Genomic DNA, 12,391 nt, shown 5'->3' with positions numbered 1-12,391 from the left:
AGGGAATCCGCCTCCAGCTCCAGCTCCAGCTCCTCCTCTGTCGCCCGCCATGTTGCGGCCGCCGGACGGCTCGAACCTCCCGCCACCGCGTCACACGTCACCACGCACGCCGCGCACGTCAGCGCGTCCAGCAACAGCGCCGCCATCTTTGGTGCTGGCGGAAGATGCACGGAAACAGGCATCAGATACAAGGGATACTTTATTGTCACATGTGACTAGGCACAGTGCGATTCTTTGCTTGCAGACGCAATGTCCTTCCTCATGGTGGTCCTCCCACGCCGGGTCCTCCATTGTTCTTTCCCCCTTCCTCACGGTGGTCCGCCAGGCTCTCATCGACCCGCGAGGCTTCGTCGCCACCGCAAGGTTTCACCGCTGTCGATGTCCCATTGTGCACTTTCTGAAACTGATCTCTCAGTGTCTTTATTAGTTAGGGTGTGTTTCACTGTGTTGCCAGTTTATTCTGGCAGAATTCATGTTTAAACATTTGTAAGTTTAGAGATACAGGACGAAAACAGGCCCTTCGGCCCATCGCGCTGAACAACGATCCGTAAGGAGGTTGCATGCAGTCGAGGTCACGACCCGTGCCCCGTACTGTTGTCCCGTAACGCCTGCTGGAGTACAAGTGGTGACGTCAGGTAACGTCTTCTGTCCCAGCATCCGGACTCCATGCTGAATGGTTCCACACTTGCGGACCCCGGGCTGTCTGTCCCCGCGGCCGGTGTTTGGCTGCTGAAACGCCCGGTGTGGGGGTCGGGGTCCGGTGCCGGTGCAGCACGGTCAGTGACTCTGGGTGGGCGGAGGGACCAGACTGTCCCCAACTCTACTGCAGCTGTCGGGGACGTTGCCGGGTTTATGGCCCAGTGTGTCCCGCTGCCCGGAGCCGCGACCCCCGCTCCACCCGGCCCCGTGTATGTGGGCGCTGCCGACTCACAGCCCGTCACAGTGCGGATGCACAGGGGAAGACGGGGCGGAGGGCGGCTGTGGCCCGACAGCGCTGACCCCGGGGGGAGAGTGGGGGCTGTCCCGAGGGATGCGCTCCTTCGGCCGCTTGGACCTTGGGGCTCGGTTCAGACTGGAGGGTGACTAGCCCTCAATCCGCCGGCACGCTGCTCTTTCGCAAGTCAGTGAGCAGCAGTGATTTTGGACGGTTGTCTCTCACGGTGAGCATTTCCACAATATTTTGCAGCGCAAAAATTGACCGTTTTGGCGGTTTCTAACGGGTAAGAACGTACGTGTTTCGTGTTACTAGTGTATACCGGAAGCTGCCGTACTCCAGAAGGATTTATAACAAGAGGAATCGAATATCGGAGCAAAGAGGTCCTTCTGCAGTTGTACAGAGCCCTAGTGAGACAACACCTGGAGTATAGGGGGTTGCACGTAAGGTCATTGGGTCATAGGGCTTGACGCATGGAGCCGCTAAATCCAACTGGAAGACATCCGTCACTTCCGGTATGTTATTAATGCTAGAAACGCGTACTTTCCTACCTGTTAAAACCCGCCAAATGTTGAATTTTGCGCTGAAAAAAAATTGTGGGAGTCGGGGTAAGTGTGAGACATGTACCCAACTTTAGAATTCCAAAAGTGAAGCGAAATGAAGGTATAGAGAAGCGAGAACTGAAGGGACTACAGCAGCTAAAGTGCTTGGTAAACATTGAAAATATTGGGAATTATCGCGTTTGCTCACTGCATTTCATCAAGTAAGGCATTATTTGTGTTTTTTCTTGATCCTTTGGTATCTAAAAATTCTCAGAAGTGATCAATCTGGATGTAAATTTTTCTTCATATGCGTTTTCATTTTGTATGTAAAAACCCACGAGAACCATGGGCGATTTAAAACAATTTCAGCCAGATTTATCACTTCTGAAACGTTTTAGATGCCAAAGGAATCAAGAAAAAACACAAATAATGCCTTACTGTTGATGAAATACAGTGAGCAAACGGCCAATGTTCGTCAAGCACTCTGGCTGTTGTTGTCCCATCAGCTCCCGCATCTACCTACCGTCATTTCCCCTCATTTTTGGAATTCTGAAGTAGGCTAAATGTCTCACACGCTTATCCCGATTTCCATTATTATTTACAGCGAAAAAATTGACAATATCAGCGAGTTTTAACGGGCCCGCTACGCTGGAACAATGGTAAGTACCTACCTGCAGTACATCGCGTGTAATCCATTTGGAGTAGCGTAGCAACAGTACGGGTCATGGGTCGTGACCCGATTGCCGTGAAATCTCCCTATTGTGTGCAGTTTTGGTCCTCTAATTTGAGGACAGACATCCACCTCTCTCCCCTCATCACTCATCTTTGTCACTTCCCTCAAACACACAATCAAGTTTGAAACCATAGCACTTTATCTTTTTATTTTAACTGCTGACATTTAGTTAATATTTATCCAAAACAATACATTTACAACAGGATTTACTTCAAGACTTTGTACAATTTTCAGGATAGGAGCATAGCTGGAGCAGCAGAGAGTGTGTATTACCACGACTGTTTGATTCCTGCAGTGCCTGGACACACACACACCCACCCCTCTGTGGTGCCTGGACACCCACTGCCCCCGCTTCTCCTCACACACACTGGCACAAGACAAGGCAGACTGGACATCAGGGAAGGGTTTGACCAAAATGCATTTTCACCATTGCAGCTCGAGTCAGCTGGAGGTGGGGTAGACAATGATATGAATTACCCAGGACAGCGTGGGTTAGACCCAGGCTAATCCCTCACACCCGGGACAGGGTGTGTTAGACCTAGAGTACTCGCATCCGGGACAAGACGGTCCGGTGAACCCAGGACAGCAGCAAGCCGACAGCCTGGTGCTCTCTCCCTTTACACCTCCCCACAGCGGCTCTTACAACCGTTGCTGGGCTACCGACAGTCTCGTTAGTCACACCACCATCAACCTCCCGCAGCCAGCCAGTTGGCCGTTGAGCAGCACTTGAAATGTGAAAGATGAACAGACCAAACTGGTCTCAGTAACTGGGGCAGTTGTGGGTGTGTTATGAGTGGTGACTTCCTGGGGACCCTGGCTCTTCAGCTGCCACAGGGAGATACAAGGGCAGCTCACTATTTCACCACTGATTTCCTTGCCTCAATGTTCCCCAGCCACCGTTTAGCAGCAGTGGGGACTGCAGTCACAAACCACTGCAATCTGCAGTAATGTCATGGCAACAAGCTCCTTACCCACCTCCGTCAACAGAGTCTAGTCACAGCGTTGGCCTGTTGCCCATGTCTACTCACACTGGCACACAAAAGTGGTCAGTGTGGACACGGTCTCAATGACTGAACGTTCCTGACCCAGAGAGTTCTCTTCCAAAATGCCTCGTGCTGCTTTACATGGGCGGGGAATGTCTTACCCTTGTCCCAGACCCGAGAGCATTAGGGAAAGATTGTAAAAGAGTCATCCTGTACAGACTACTATTGACCATGTGCATCTTCTGTCCAGATGAGGCATGCGGCAGGAGCCAGTTGGCCCCTGGATCTGCAGTGGAGGTCATTGTGCAAGTTCCAGAGAGGCCGCAGGCTTCCTGCTTTCAACAATGGGACCTGAAAACAAAGGCAACAAGTTCAACAAGCCCAATAGTGTAAAGACAATGCCAGGAGATGTGGTGAGACCACATCTAGCCCCCCCCCCCCCCTGTCGTTCCACCAGTTTCACTGTTCCTATCCCCTCGTTATCACCAACGATCCTATAGTGGAGCAAGATAGACCACTCCTTCTAAATGCAATGGGCTGACGTGTAGTACACAACGGAGCAGAACGTGGGCCTTTTTTTCATCCATTTCAGTAACCCAACCCGACCCGCAGTGTAATCAACGTTGCGGGGGGAACAGTTTGTGTTAATAAATTATAATTCTGAAAATGAGAAGATTTTTACCAAATAAAATTTTTTTTTTACGAGGATGTTACCATAACCGGCTTCCGTCTCCGCACTAGTATCTTTGCTCCGCTACGGGATCTTTGGTGCGGAGACGGAAGCCGGTTACGGAAATGGGGCCGGAAATTACCCATGAATCTGCCCATGACCGTACTACTCCTTTTTCGTCGAGTGATCTATCTTGCTTGCTATCGGGTCTTTGATTATCACCTCTTCCACAGCCAACAATAGACCATTGTGGGCTCCACCTTTCCATGATCATTCTTTTGTTCTTTGTATCATTTCATGTTTCTAGATCCCCTCTCCCCTGACTCTCAGACTGAGGAAGGGTCTTGACCCGTAACGTCACCTATTCCTTTTCTCCAGAGATACTGCCTGGCCCGCTGAGTTACTCCAGCACTCTGTGTTTGCCTTTGGTGAAACTGTTACTTCATTTTGTAATTCGTAGTTTTAAATTCAGCAAGAGTTGTAACGCTGCGTCCCACCTTGCTCTGCGACGGCCCTCCAGAAACATTCCACCAGGTAGCAAACACACCCGTCCCAGCAGAAGTGCCGAGATGAGTGAACGTGGCACAGTCCACCACACAGACCAGCCTCCCCCCACCCCTCCATCCACACTTCAACGCTGCCTCGGAAAGCTGCCATCATAATCAAGGACCACTTCTTTTCCCCTCTCCCGCAGGGCAGAAGACACTAAAGCTGGGAAGGAATCAAGGGATATGGGGAGAAAGCAGGAACAGGAGACTGATTTTGGATGATCAGCCATGATCATATTGAATGGCGATGCTGGCTCTGATGAAGGACAGAATGGCCTACTCCTGCACGTATTTTCTGTTTCTAAAGGAGGTACGACCGCATTCAGTAAAGCTTCTTCCCCGCTGTTACCAGAACACAGAAGCTAAGGATGTAGCGTTCCTCACAGGGTCCACCGCTGCAGGAACGGCAAGCTGCTGTGCGGCCTTTCCTCAGCGCTGGCGGTAACGTGTAAACCACAGCGTCTCCGGCTAACCCCTCGCCGGTCAGTCACTGGCCAGCACGATGAAGACCAGCTGCAACCACATCTGGAATACGCTGCACCATCCAGCTGTGCGGCAGGTCATGGGGCGCACTGGGAGTGTGCTGCCAGCTTTAAATCACCAGCGTTAGAAAGGGGAACCCCCCCCCCCCCCCAGAGGGGACAGGAGCAGCGGCCACAGAGAGTTCAACCACCAGTTGTGGAGAGGTGGAGGGAGAGTGTAAAGACCACGGGAAAAGGGACAGTATAGAGGCAGGGAAAGGAAGATGGATTCAAGTCAACTGTGCCGTCCAGCCCGGACTTGAATGTCTGGGAGGTTACCTGAGGCAGGTGAACATGGTGCAAGTTGGTAAGGAAGAGTGCGAGCCAACACTGATCTCCTGCCTTAAGCTGCCCCAAGCCTTTAGCTCCCTGTCTTTAGCTGCCCCCACCCTCTAGCAACCCCTGCCTTTGATTGATTGATACTTTATTATCATGTGACATGTCATAGTGAAACTCTTTGCGTACCGTACACCAAGAGTGGCCACGTATAGGGTGCCGACAACATTACACTGTTCATTATACTCCCCAGTGGTCCGTCGTTGTTCATAGCCCGTGATCCACTTTGTTCTCACTGTTCTATAGCTGCCCCCCTCCTGCCTCCTAGCCGCTCCTTCCTGCTCCCCTTGTGTTCATAGCCCCCTCCTCCAAGCTGACCCCCCTCCAGCCCCACCCCCCCCCCGCCTCCAAGCTGACCCCCACCCCTGGCCACCCTCCTGCCCACGGCCCCCCTTCCTCTCGCCCCCCCCCCCCCCCCACCCAGAGCTGAAGGTCACCTTGGTCAGTCAGGCTGAGCTTGCTGAGCTCGGCGAGCAGCTGTTCTCCTCACTGAGGGAAGCGCAGGTCGTGTATCGGCCGGCACATCTGGAGCTGCGGCTCCTCCTGTAGAAGAGCATCCAGCTCAGCCTCCAAATCACTCACGTCAGCTCCACCTGCATCAGCATGAAAGACAACACATGAGCAGAGGACCCACCCTGTACAGAGCTGCAGAGCAATCACCATCCACCATGCAGAGAGGAGCAAGTGATTGGGAATGGCTCCATTTGCTCTACGGCATAAGAGTCATAGAATGATACAATGTGGAAACAGGCCCTTGGCCCAACATGCCCACACCAGCCACATGTCCAAGCGGCAGAGCAACTTTGTTTGAACCCCAGATTCGAGGAAGTGTTCACCACAGACTTGCAGAGCGTTGTTGAAGTCACATGAGATTGGGTCGGAATTGAAGCGGTAAAGCTGCATTTGTTCGGATCTTGCAGCGTCCCTGACGGGTCGCTGTGGGTACGATTTATATAAATGATTTGGAGGAGGGAACCAAGTGTAATATATCAAAATTTGCGGACGATACAAAAATGGGAGGAAAAGTAGGGGATGAGGAGGATAGGAAGAGTCTGCAAAAGGATATAGATAAGCTAGGTGAGTGGGCAACAACTTGGCAGATGAAATTTAATACTAATAAATGTGAAGTCATTCACTTTGGGAAAAAAAATGATAGGGCAAGTTATTTTGTAAATGAGGAGGAGCTGCGTTGTAATGCAACGCAAAGGGATCTAGGGGTAGTAGTACATGAATCACTAAAAGTTAGTATGCAGGTGCAGCAAGCAATCAGGAAGGCCAATGGAGTTTTGGCCTTTATTGCTAGGGGGATTGAGTATAAAAACACGGAGGTCTTGCTGCAGCTGTACACAGTATTAGTGAGACCACATTTGGAATACTGTGTACAGTTCTGGGGTCCATACTTAAGAAAGGATGTACTAGCCCTGGAGGCAGTGCAGCGAAGGTTTACAAGATTAATTCCTGCAATGAGGGGATTGACATATGAGGAAAGGTTAAGTAGGCTGGAACTCTACTCTTTGGAGTTTAGAAGAATGAGAGGCGATCTCATTGAAACATATAAGATCGTGAGGGGCCTTGATCGGGTGGATGCACCGAGGATGTTCCCAATGATCGGGGAAACTAGAACTAGGGGACATAGTTGCAGAATAAGGGGGGGCTCTTTTAAAACTGAGATGAGGAAGAACTTCTTCACCCAGAGGGTGGTTAATTTATGGAATTCACTGCCCCAGGGAGCAGTGGAAGCAGAAACGTTAAATATATTTAAGTACTAAAATAGATGGTTTTTTAGCTGCCAAGGGGATAAGGGGCTACGGGGAGAGGGCAGGGATATGGACCTAGGTATGGTTAGTATAGTAAGACCTGAGTGATCTCCTGGACAAGTGTCGATCGCCTGGATTGGGGTCGGAGAGGAATTTCCCGGATTTTTTTCCCGAATTGGACCTGGGTTTTTATCCGTTTTTTGCCTCCCCCAGGAGATCACGCGGTTTCTTGGGGTGGAGAGGGGTGATAGCGGTATAAAGGGGAGGGTAGTGTCTTGTGTTCTGTGTCTTGTGTCTACTGTTTGTGGGTAAGTGTGTCTGTTTAGTGTTCAGCCATGAGCGAATGGCAGTGCGGGCTCGACGGACCTGGTGGTCTACTCTCGCACCTACTTTCTATGTTTCTATGTTTCTATGACACGGTGGGACAAGGGGAGGGGTCGGCCAGAGGCAATGTGGGGAGGAGGAAGCAAATAAATGTTGCAGGGATGAAATCTCCAGCATCTGGGAGTGAGCAGATGATCAAACAGCTCATCTCTGCTCAACATGACTAATGCTGGAGTAACTCAGCGGGACAGGCAACATCTCTGGAGAGAAGGAATGGGTGTCGTTTTGGGACAAGAGTGTTTTATTGTCATATGTCCCAGAGAGAACAATGAAATTCTTACTTGCTGCAGCACAACAGAATATGTAAACATAGTACACTGTAAACAATATAATAAACGAGAGAGAAGAAAAAAGTTCAGTGTGTATATACACACACATACTCACAGGTACACACATATATAAATATATATATACATACACATACACATGCACACATACGTACACACAAAAAACAATGTCGACGCCCTTCTTCAGACTGAGAGTCGTTGGAAAGGGAAAAGAGAGACAGACAGTGATGTAGAGATGTCAAACAAATGAATGAAAGATATGCAAAAAATTAACTATGATAAAGGAAACAGGCCATTGTTAGCTGTTTGCAACGCGAAACGTCACCCATTCCTTCTCTCCAGAGATGCTGCCTGTCCCGTTGAGTTACTCCAGCATTTTGTGTCTATCTTCAGTTTAAAGCAGCATCTGCAGTTCCTTCCTATGCTTCATGATTTTCAGAGGGCCAATTGATCTATAAGCTTGCACAAGTCTTTGGGATGTGGGAAGAAACTGGAGCACCCGGTCCCACGCGGTCACTAGGAGAACGTGTGAACTCCACTCAGACAGCACCCGAGGTTAGGATCGAACCCTGGTCTCCGGCTCTGTGAGGCAGCAGCTCTACCCGCTGCACCAACGTGCCACATGGTTGGTTGAAGATATAAAACGAGAGCCGGGACCTGTGGAGCGAGAAGCACTCAGAGCGGACGGGGAACAAGAACACACTCACCCACAGGAAGGTCACACATGGGAACAAGCAGGTTGTTATTTCCCAACCATTGTTGTGGAGGGGTGAGGGTGAATAGAAAAAATGTGTGTCTGTGTAAAAACAACAGATGTACAGATCAACAAGCAGAACCTTACCCGCTACATCGAAGCTTTCACCAGCCAGAGTCTTCCTGATGTCATCCTGTGTGTCACAGAACTACAACGAGAGGGAGAGAGGGACAACGGTTATCACCCCCGGTCAGGGCCAGTGCCCACCCTCTGGCATGGTCACCAAGTGGGCAACACTCAATGCCACACCACACCCACTCATGCCCACGCAGGCTCCCTGGCACAGCCACTACCCATCAGCATACAGCACACTGCATGGCCATTCAGCCCACTGTAGACACAAAATGCTGGAGTAACTCAGCGGGACAAGCAGCAACTCTGGAGAGAAGGAATGGGTTACCTTTCTGAACAAGACCATTCGTCAGGGATTCAGCCCGCAGGCTGTGCTGGTTCTCACAGAATTCCAAACCTATTCCACACACCATGGACTGAATCACATCTGGTTTACCATCAATACACCCCTTACATCCACCCCACTTTTCTCTCAGATTCCCAGCAACCCCCCTCCACCAAACCCTCCCTGATGTTACTGTTGCCCACCTCTACCAGCAGTTGGTGTGGGCAAGTTGGGCCGAAGGGCCTGTTCCCACACTGTATGACCCTTTGACCATGACAAGGGGCAATTTATTGCAGCAGATTAACTTCCATCTGGCAGCTCTGCCACATTTGGGAGCAAGCCGGCCCACTGGACAAAACCCACGGGGTTTCAGGGAGATCCTGCAGAATCCACACAGACAGCAGCAGAGGTCAGGTCCCTGGGGGTAGTGTTGATCACAGCACCCATGCAGCCCTGTGATCTACCTTCCCCATAAGCCCATTAACCCTCCCCCCCTGCCCCCACCACCCACACAGAGGCCGACTGACCCAGCAGCACAGCTTTGAGATAAGGGAGGAAAGCAGATGCCCCACATGGTCACAGTTGGACGACATGGTGACTCGAACAGGCAAACTCCACATAGACAGTGGCACAGGTCAGGATCAAAATCCAGCCACAGGATGGAGCAGCAGTATGAATGGCACCCCGAGAGCCGTTCACTACAAGTCACAGAGCGGTACAGCATGGAAACAGGCCCTTCAGCCCAGCTTGTCCATGACCACCAAGTCGGCATTCCGGGCGAGTCCCATTTGCCTGCATTTGAGGCCTAACCTTCTAAACCTCTCCTGTCCATAAATCTGTTCAAACGTCGGTTTAATTTTTAATTTAGAGATACAGCGCGGAAACAGGCTCCTAGGCCCACCAAGTCTGCACTGACCAGTGATCCCCCGCACATTAACACTATCGCACAAAGTAGCCAATTAACCCTCAAACCTGTACGTCTTTGGAGTGTGGGAGCTAACCAAAGATCTCGGAGAAAACCCACTGGGGAGAACGTACAAACTTTGCACAGACAGCCCCTGTAGTCGGGATCGAACCCGGGTCTGTGGCTCGGCAAGGGCTGTAAGGCAGCAACTGTTAGAAGCTGTCATTGAATCTGCTTCTACAACTTCCTCTGGCAGCTCACTACAGATACGGACTATCCACTGAGTGAAAACGTTGCCCCTGATGCCACACACAAACCCCTCCTCTCTCACCTTAACCCCTGCCCTCTAGTTTCACAATCCTCTGCCCTGGGAAAAAGCGTTCACTAATCCAGGCTCTTTATAGAAACATAGAAAATATGTGTAGTAGGAGGCCATTCGGCCCTTCCAGCCAGCACCGCCATTCATTGTGATCATGGCTGATCGGCCCCAATCAATAACCCCTGCCTGCCTTCTCCCCATATCCCTTGATTCCACTAGCCCCTCGAGCTCTATCTAACTCTCTCTTAAATCCATCCAGTGACTTGGCCTCCACTGCCCTCTTGTGGCAGGGAATTCCACAAATTCACAACTCTCTGGGTGAAAACTTTTTTTCTCACCTCAGTCTTAAATGGCTTCCCCTTTATTCTGAGACTGTGGCCACTGGTTCTGGACATGCCCAACATTGGGAAGTCCAGTCCAATCTTGTACACCTCAATAAGGTCACCCCTCAGCCTCCTACATTGCAAAAAAAACATTCCCAGCCTTTCCGACCTCTTGTTACAACTCAAGCCCATGTAACATCCTGGTGAATCGCTGCTGGACCCTCTACAATTAGAGCAGAGCTGCCAAGTTTTGTCAGAGCATTTCAGTATTCCAGTAATCAGTATTTTGCTGAGGAAAGCAGTATTTTTACGCGGTGCCATTTTGCTGAAAAATGTTTTGTTTTTTATGTGTGGTCATACCCATGTAAGAATACAAGAATGCATAACTTTGCTGCAAATTGACATGCCTTCTTCTAAGTTATGCATTCATTGCCATCTTTGTAAACTGCTGTTTGAACGGCTGCTTCCTGCTTTTAGCACCAGATGATGATGTAGAAGCCATTTTGGAAGCCTCCCTCTATCCCTCTCCCTCCCTCTCTCTCTCTCCCTCCCTCTCTCCCTCCCTCGCTCCCTCCCTGCCTCCCCATTTCCCTCCCACCCACCCTCTCTCCTTCCTTTTTTTCTTCCTCCCTCCCTCGCTCTCTCCCTCCCTCCCCTCTCCATCCCCTCACTCTCTCCATCCCCTCTCCCTCTCTCCCCCTTGAGCCCACCCACCGTTCTGTAAAATCAAGGCCAATCCCAATGTAACTCCAATCCCATTGGTAACCTTTCACCACTAGGCTTATCTACTCCGCCATTCAATCATGGCTGATCTATCTCTCCCTCCTAACCCCATTCTCCTGCCTTCTCCCCATAACCTCCAACACTGTACTAATCAAGAATCTAGGTTAACCTACTCATTCCTGGGATCATTCTTGTAAACCTCTGGACCCTCTCCAGAGCAAGCACATCCTTCCTCAGATATGGTGCCCCAAATTGCTTACACTATTCCAAATGCGGCCTGACGTACACCTTATAGAGCCTCAGCATTACATCCCAGTGCCCCTCACATCTCACCTCCCCTGGCCTGCTCCTCCAGGCAGGGCTTGATCCTGACGGCACGAGGAAAATGAAGCCACTCACCTGCTCGATCTCATCCATCAGGTTCTCCACTTTCTCCACACTCACATCTTTCATCGACTGCCTCAGAGCCCCGAGCCCAGCCTGATAAGCTTCAACAACCTGCCAAATTGCACAACAAACAACAAATTACTTCACCAGTCAGAGAGAAGCAATGGGCTGCACACAGCACCAGAGACCCGGGTTCGATCCAGACCTCATGTGCTGTCTGTGTGGAGTTTGCATGTTCTCCCTGTGACCGCGTGGGATTCCTCCGGATACTTGGGTTTCCACCCACATCCCAAAGACATGCGGGTTTAAAGGTTAATCGGTCCTCTGTAAACTGCTCAGTGTGTAGGGAGTGGATGAGAAAGTGGGATAACATAGAACTAGTGTGAAGGTGGCATTAATGGTTCATGTGGACTCAGTGGGACGAAGGGCCTGTTTGCTAGATGTATCTCTGAACTAAACCACGTATCGGCACAAAGACAGGCACAACATGCTGGAGTAGCTCAGCGGGACAGGCAGCATCTCTGGAGAGAAGGAATGGGTGATGTTTCGGGTCAAGACCCTTCTTCAGATTGGTCAAGGGAGTGGGCGGGACAGAGATAGAATATAGTCGGAGACAGTAAAGGGCCTGTCCCACTGTACGAGCTAATTCAAGAGTTTCCCCTGATTTGAACTTGGAGAATTACGGCAATAGCCGCTCGTAGGTACTCGGGGCTCTCATGGACATTTTTCAACATGTTGAAAAATCTTCACGAGCTTACTGCGTTTCCCAAGTACCTGCCGTTAGCATTATGAGCCTCTAAGAGATGTCCCCAAGCTCCGACGTACCTGCTTACCACGAGATTGATTTTTTTAAAAAATTCGGGAGAGCTCTTGAATTACTTCGTACAGT

The 12,391-nt window shown here is 50.5% G+C and overlaps 1 protein-coding gene across 1 annotated transcript in view; it reads right to left on the bottom strand.

Annotated features, from left to right (window-relative positions):
- Positions 1–2,355: 2,355 nt before the first annotated feature.
- chmp7 (charged multivesicular body protein 7) overlaps positions 2,356–12,391 on the bottom strand; it is a 29,630-nt gene continuing 19,594 nt past the window's right edge. Inside the window, exons 7-10 of the mRNA XM_033014134.1 lie at positions 11,515–11,613; positions 8,537–8,597; positions 5,705–5,860; positions 2,356–3,543 (exon numbers count right to left, since the gene is read on the bottom strand). Coding sequence (XP_032870025.1) covers positions 5,754–5,860; positions 8,537–8,597; positions 11,515–11,613 — 267 coding nt within the window. The 3' untranslated portion in view covers positions 2,356–3,543; positions 5,705–5,753. The remainder of the gene's footprint in view (positions 3,544–5,704; positions 5,861–8,536; positions 8,598–11,514; positions 11,614–12,391) is intronic.

The sequence above is a fragment of the Amblyraja radiata genome, chromosome 39 (genome assembly GCF_010909765.2).
Source record: "Amblyraja radiata isolate CabotCenter1 chromosome 39, sAmbRad1.1.pri, whole genome shotgun sequence".
Taxonomy (NCBI): Eukaryota; Metazoa; Chordata; class Chondrichthyes; order Rajiformes; family Rajidae; genus Amblyraja; species Amblyraja radiata.
This window is presented reverse-complemented; position numbering and strand designations above follow the sequence as displayed.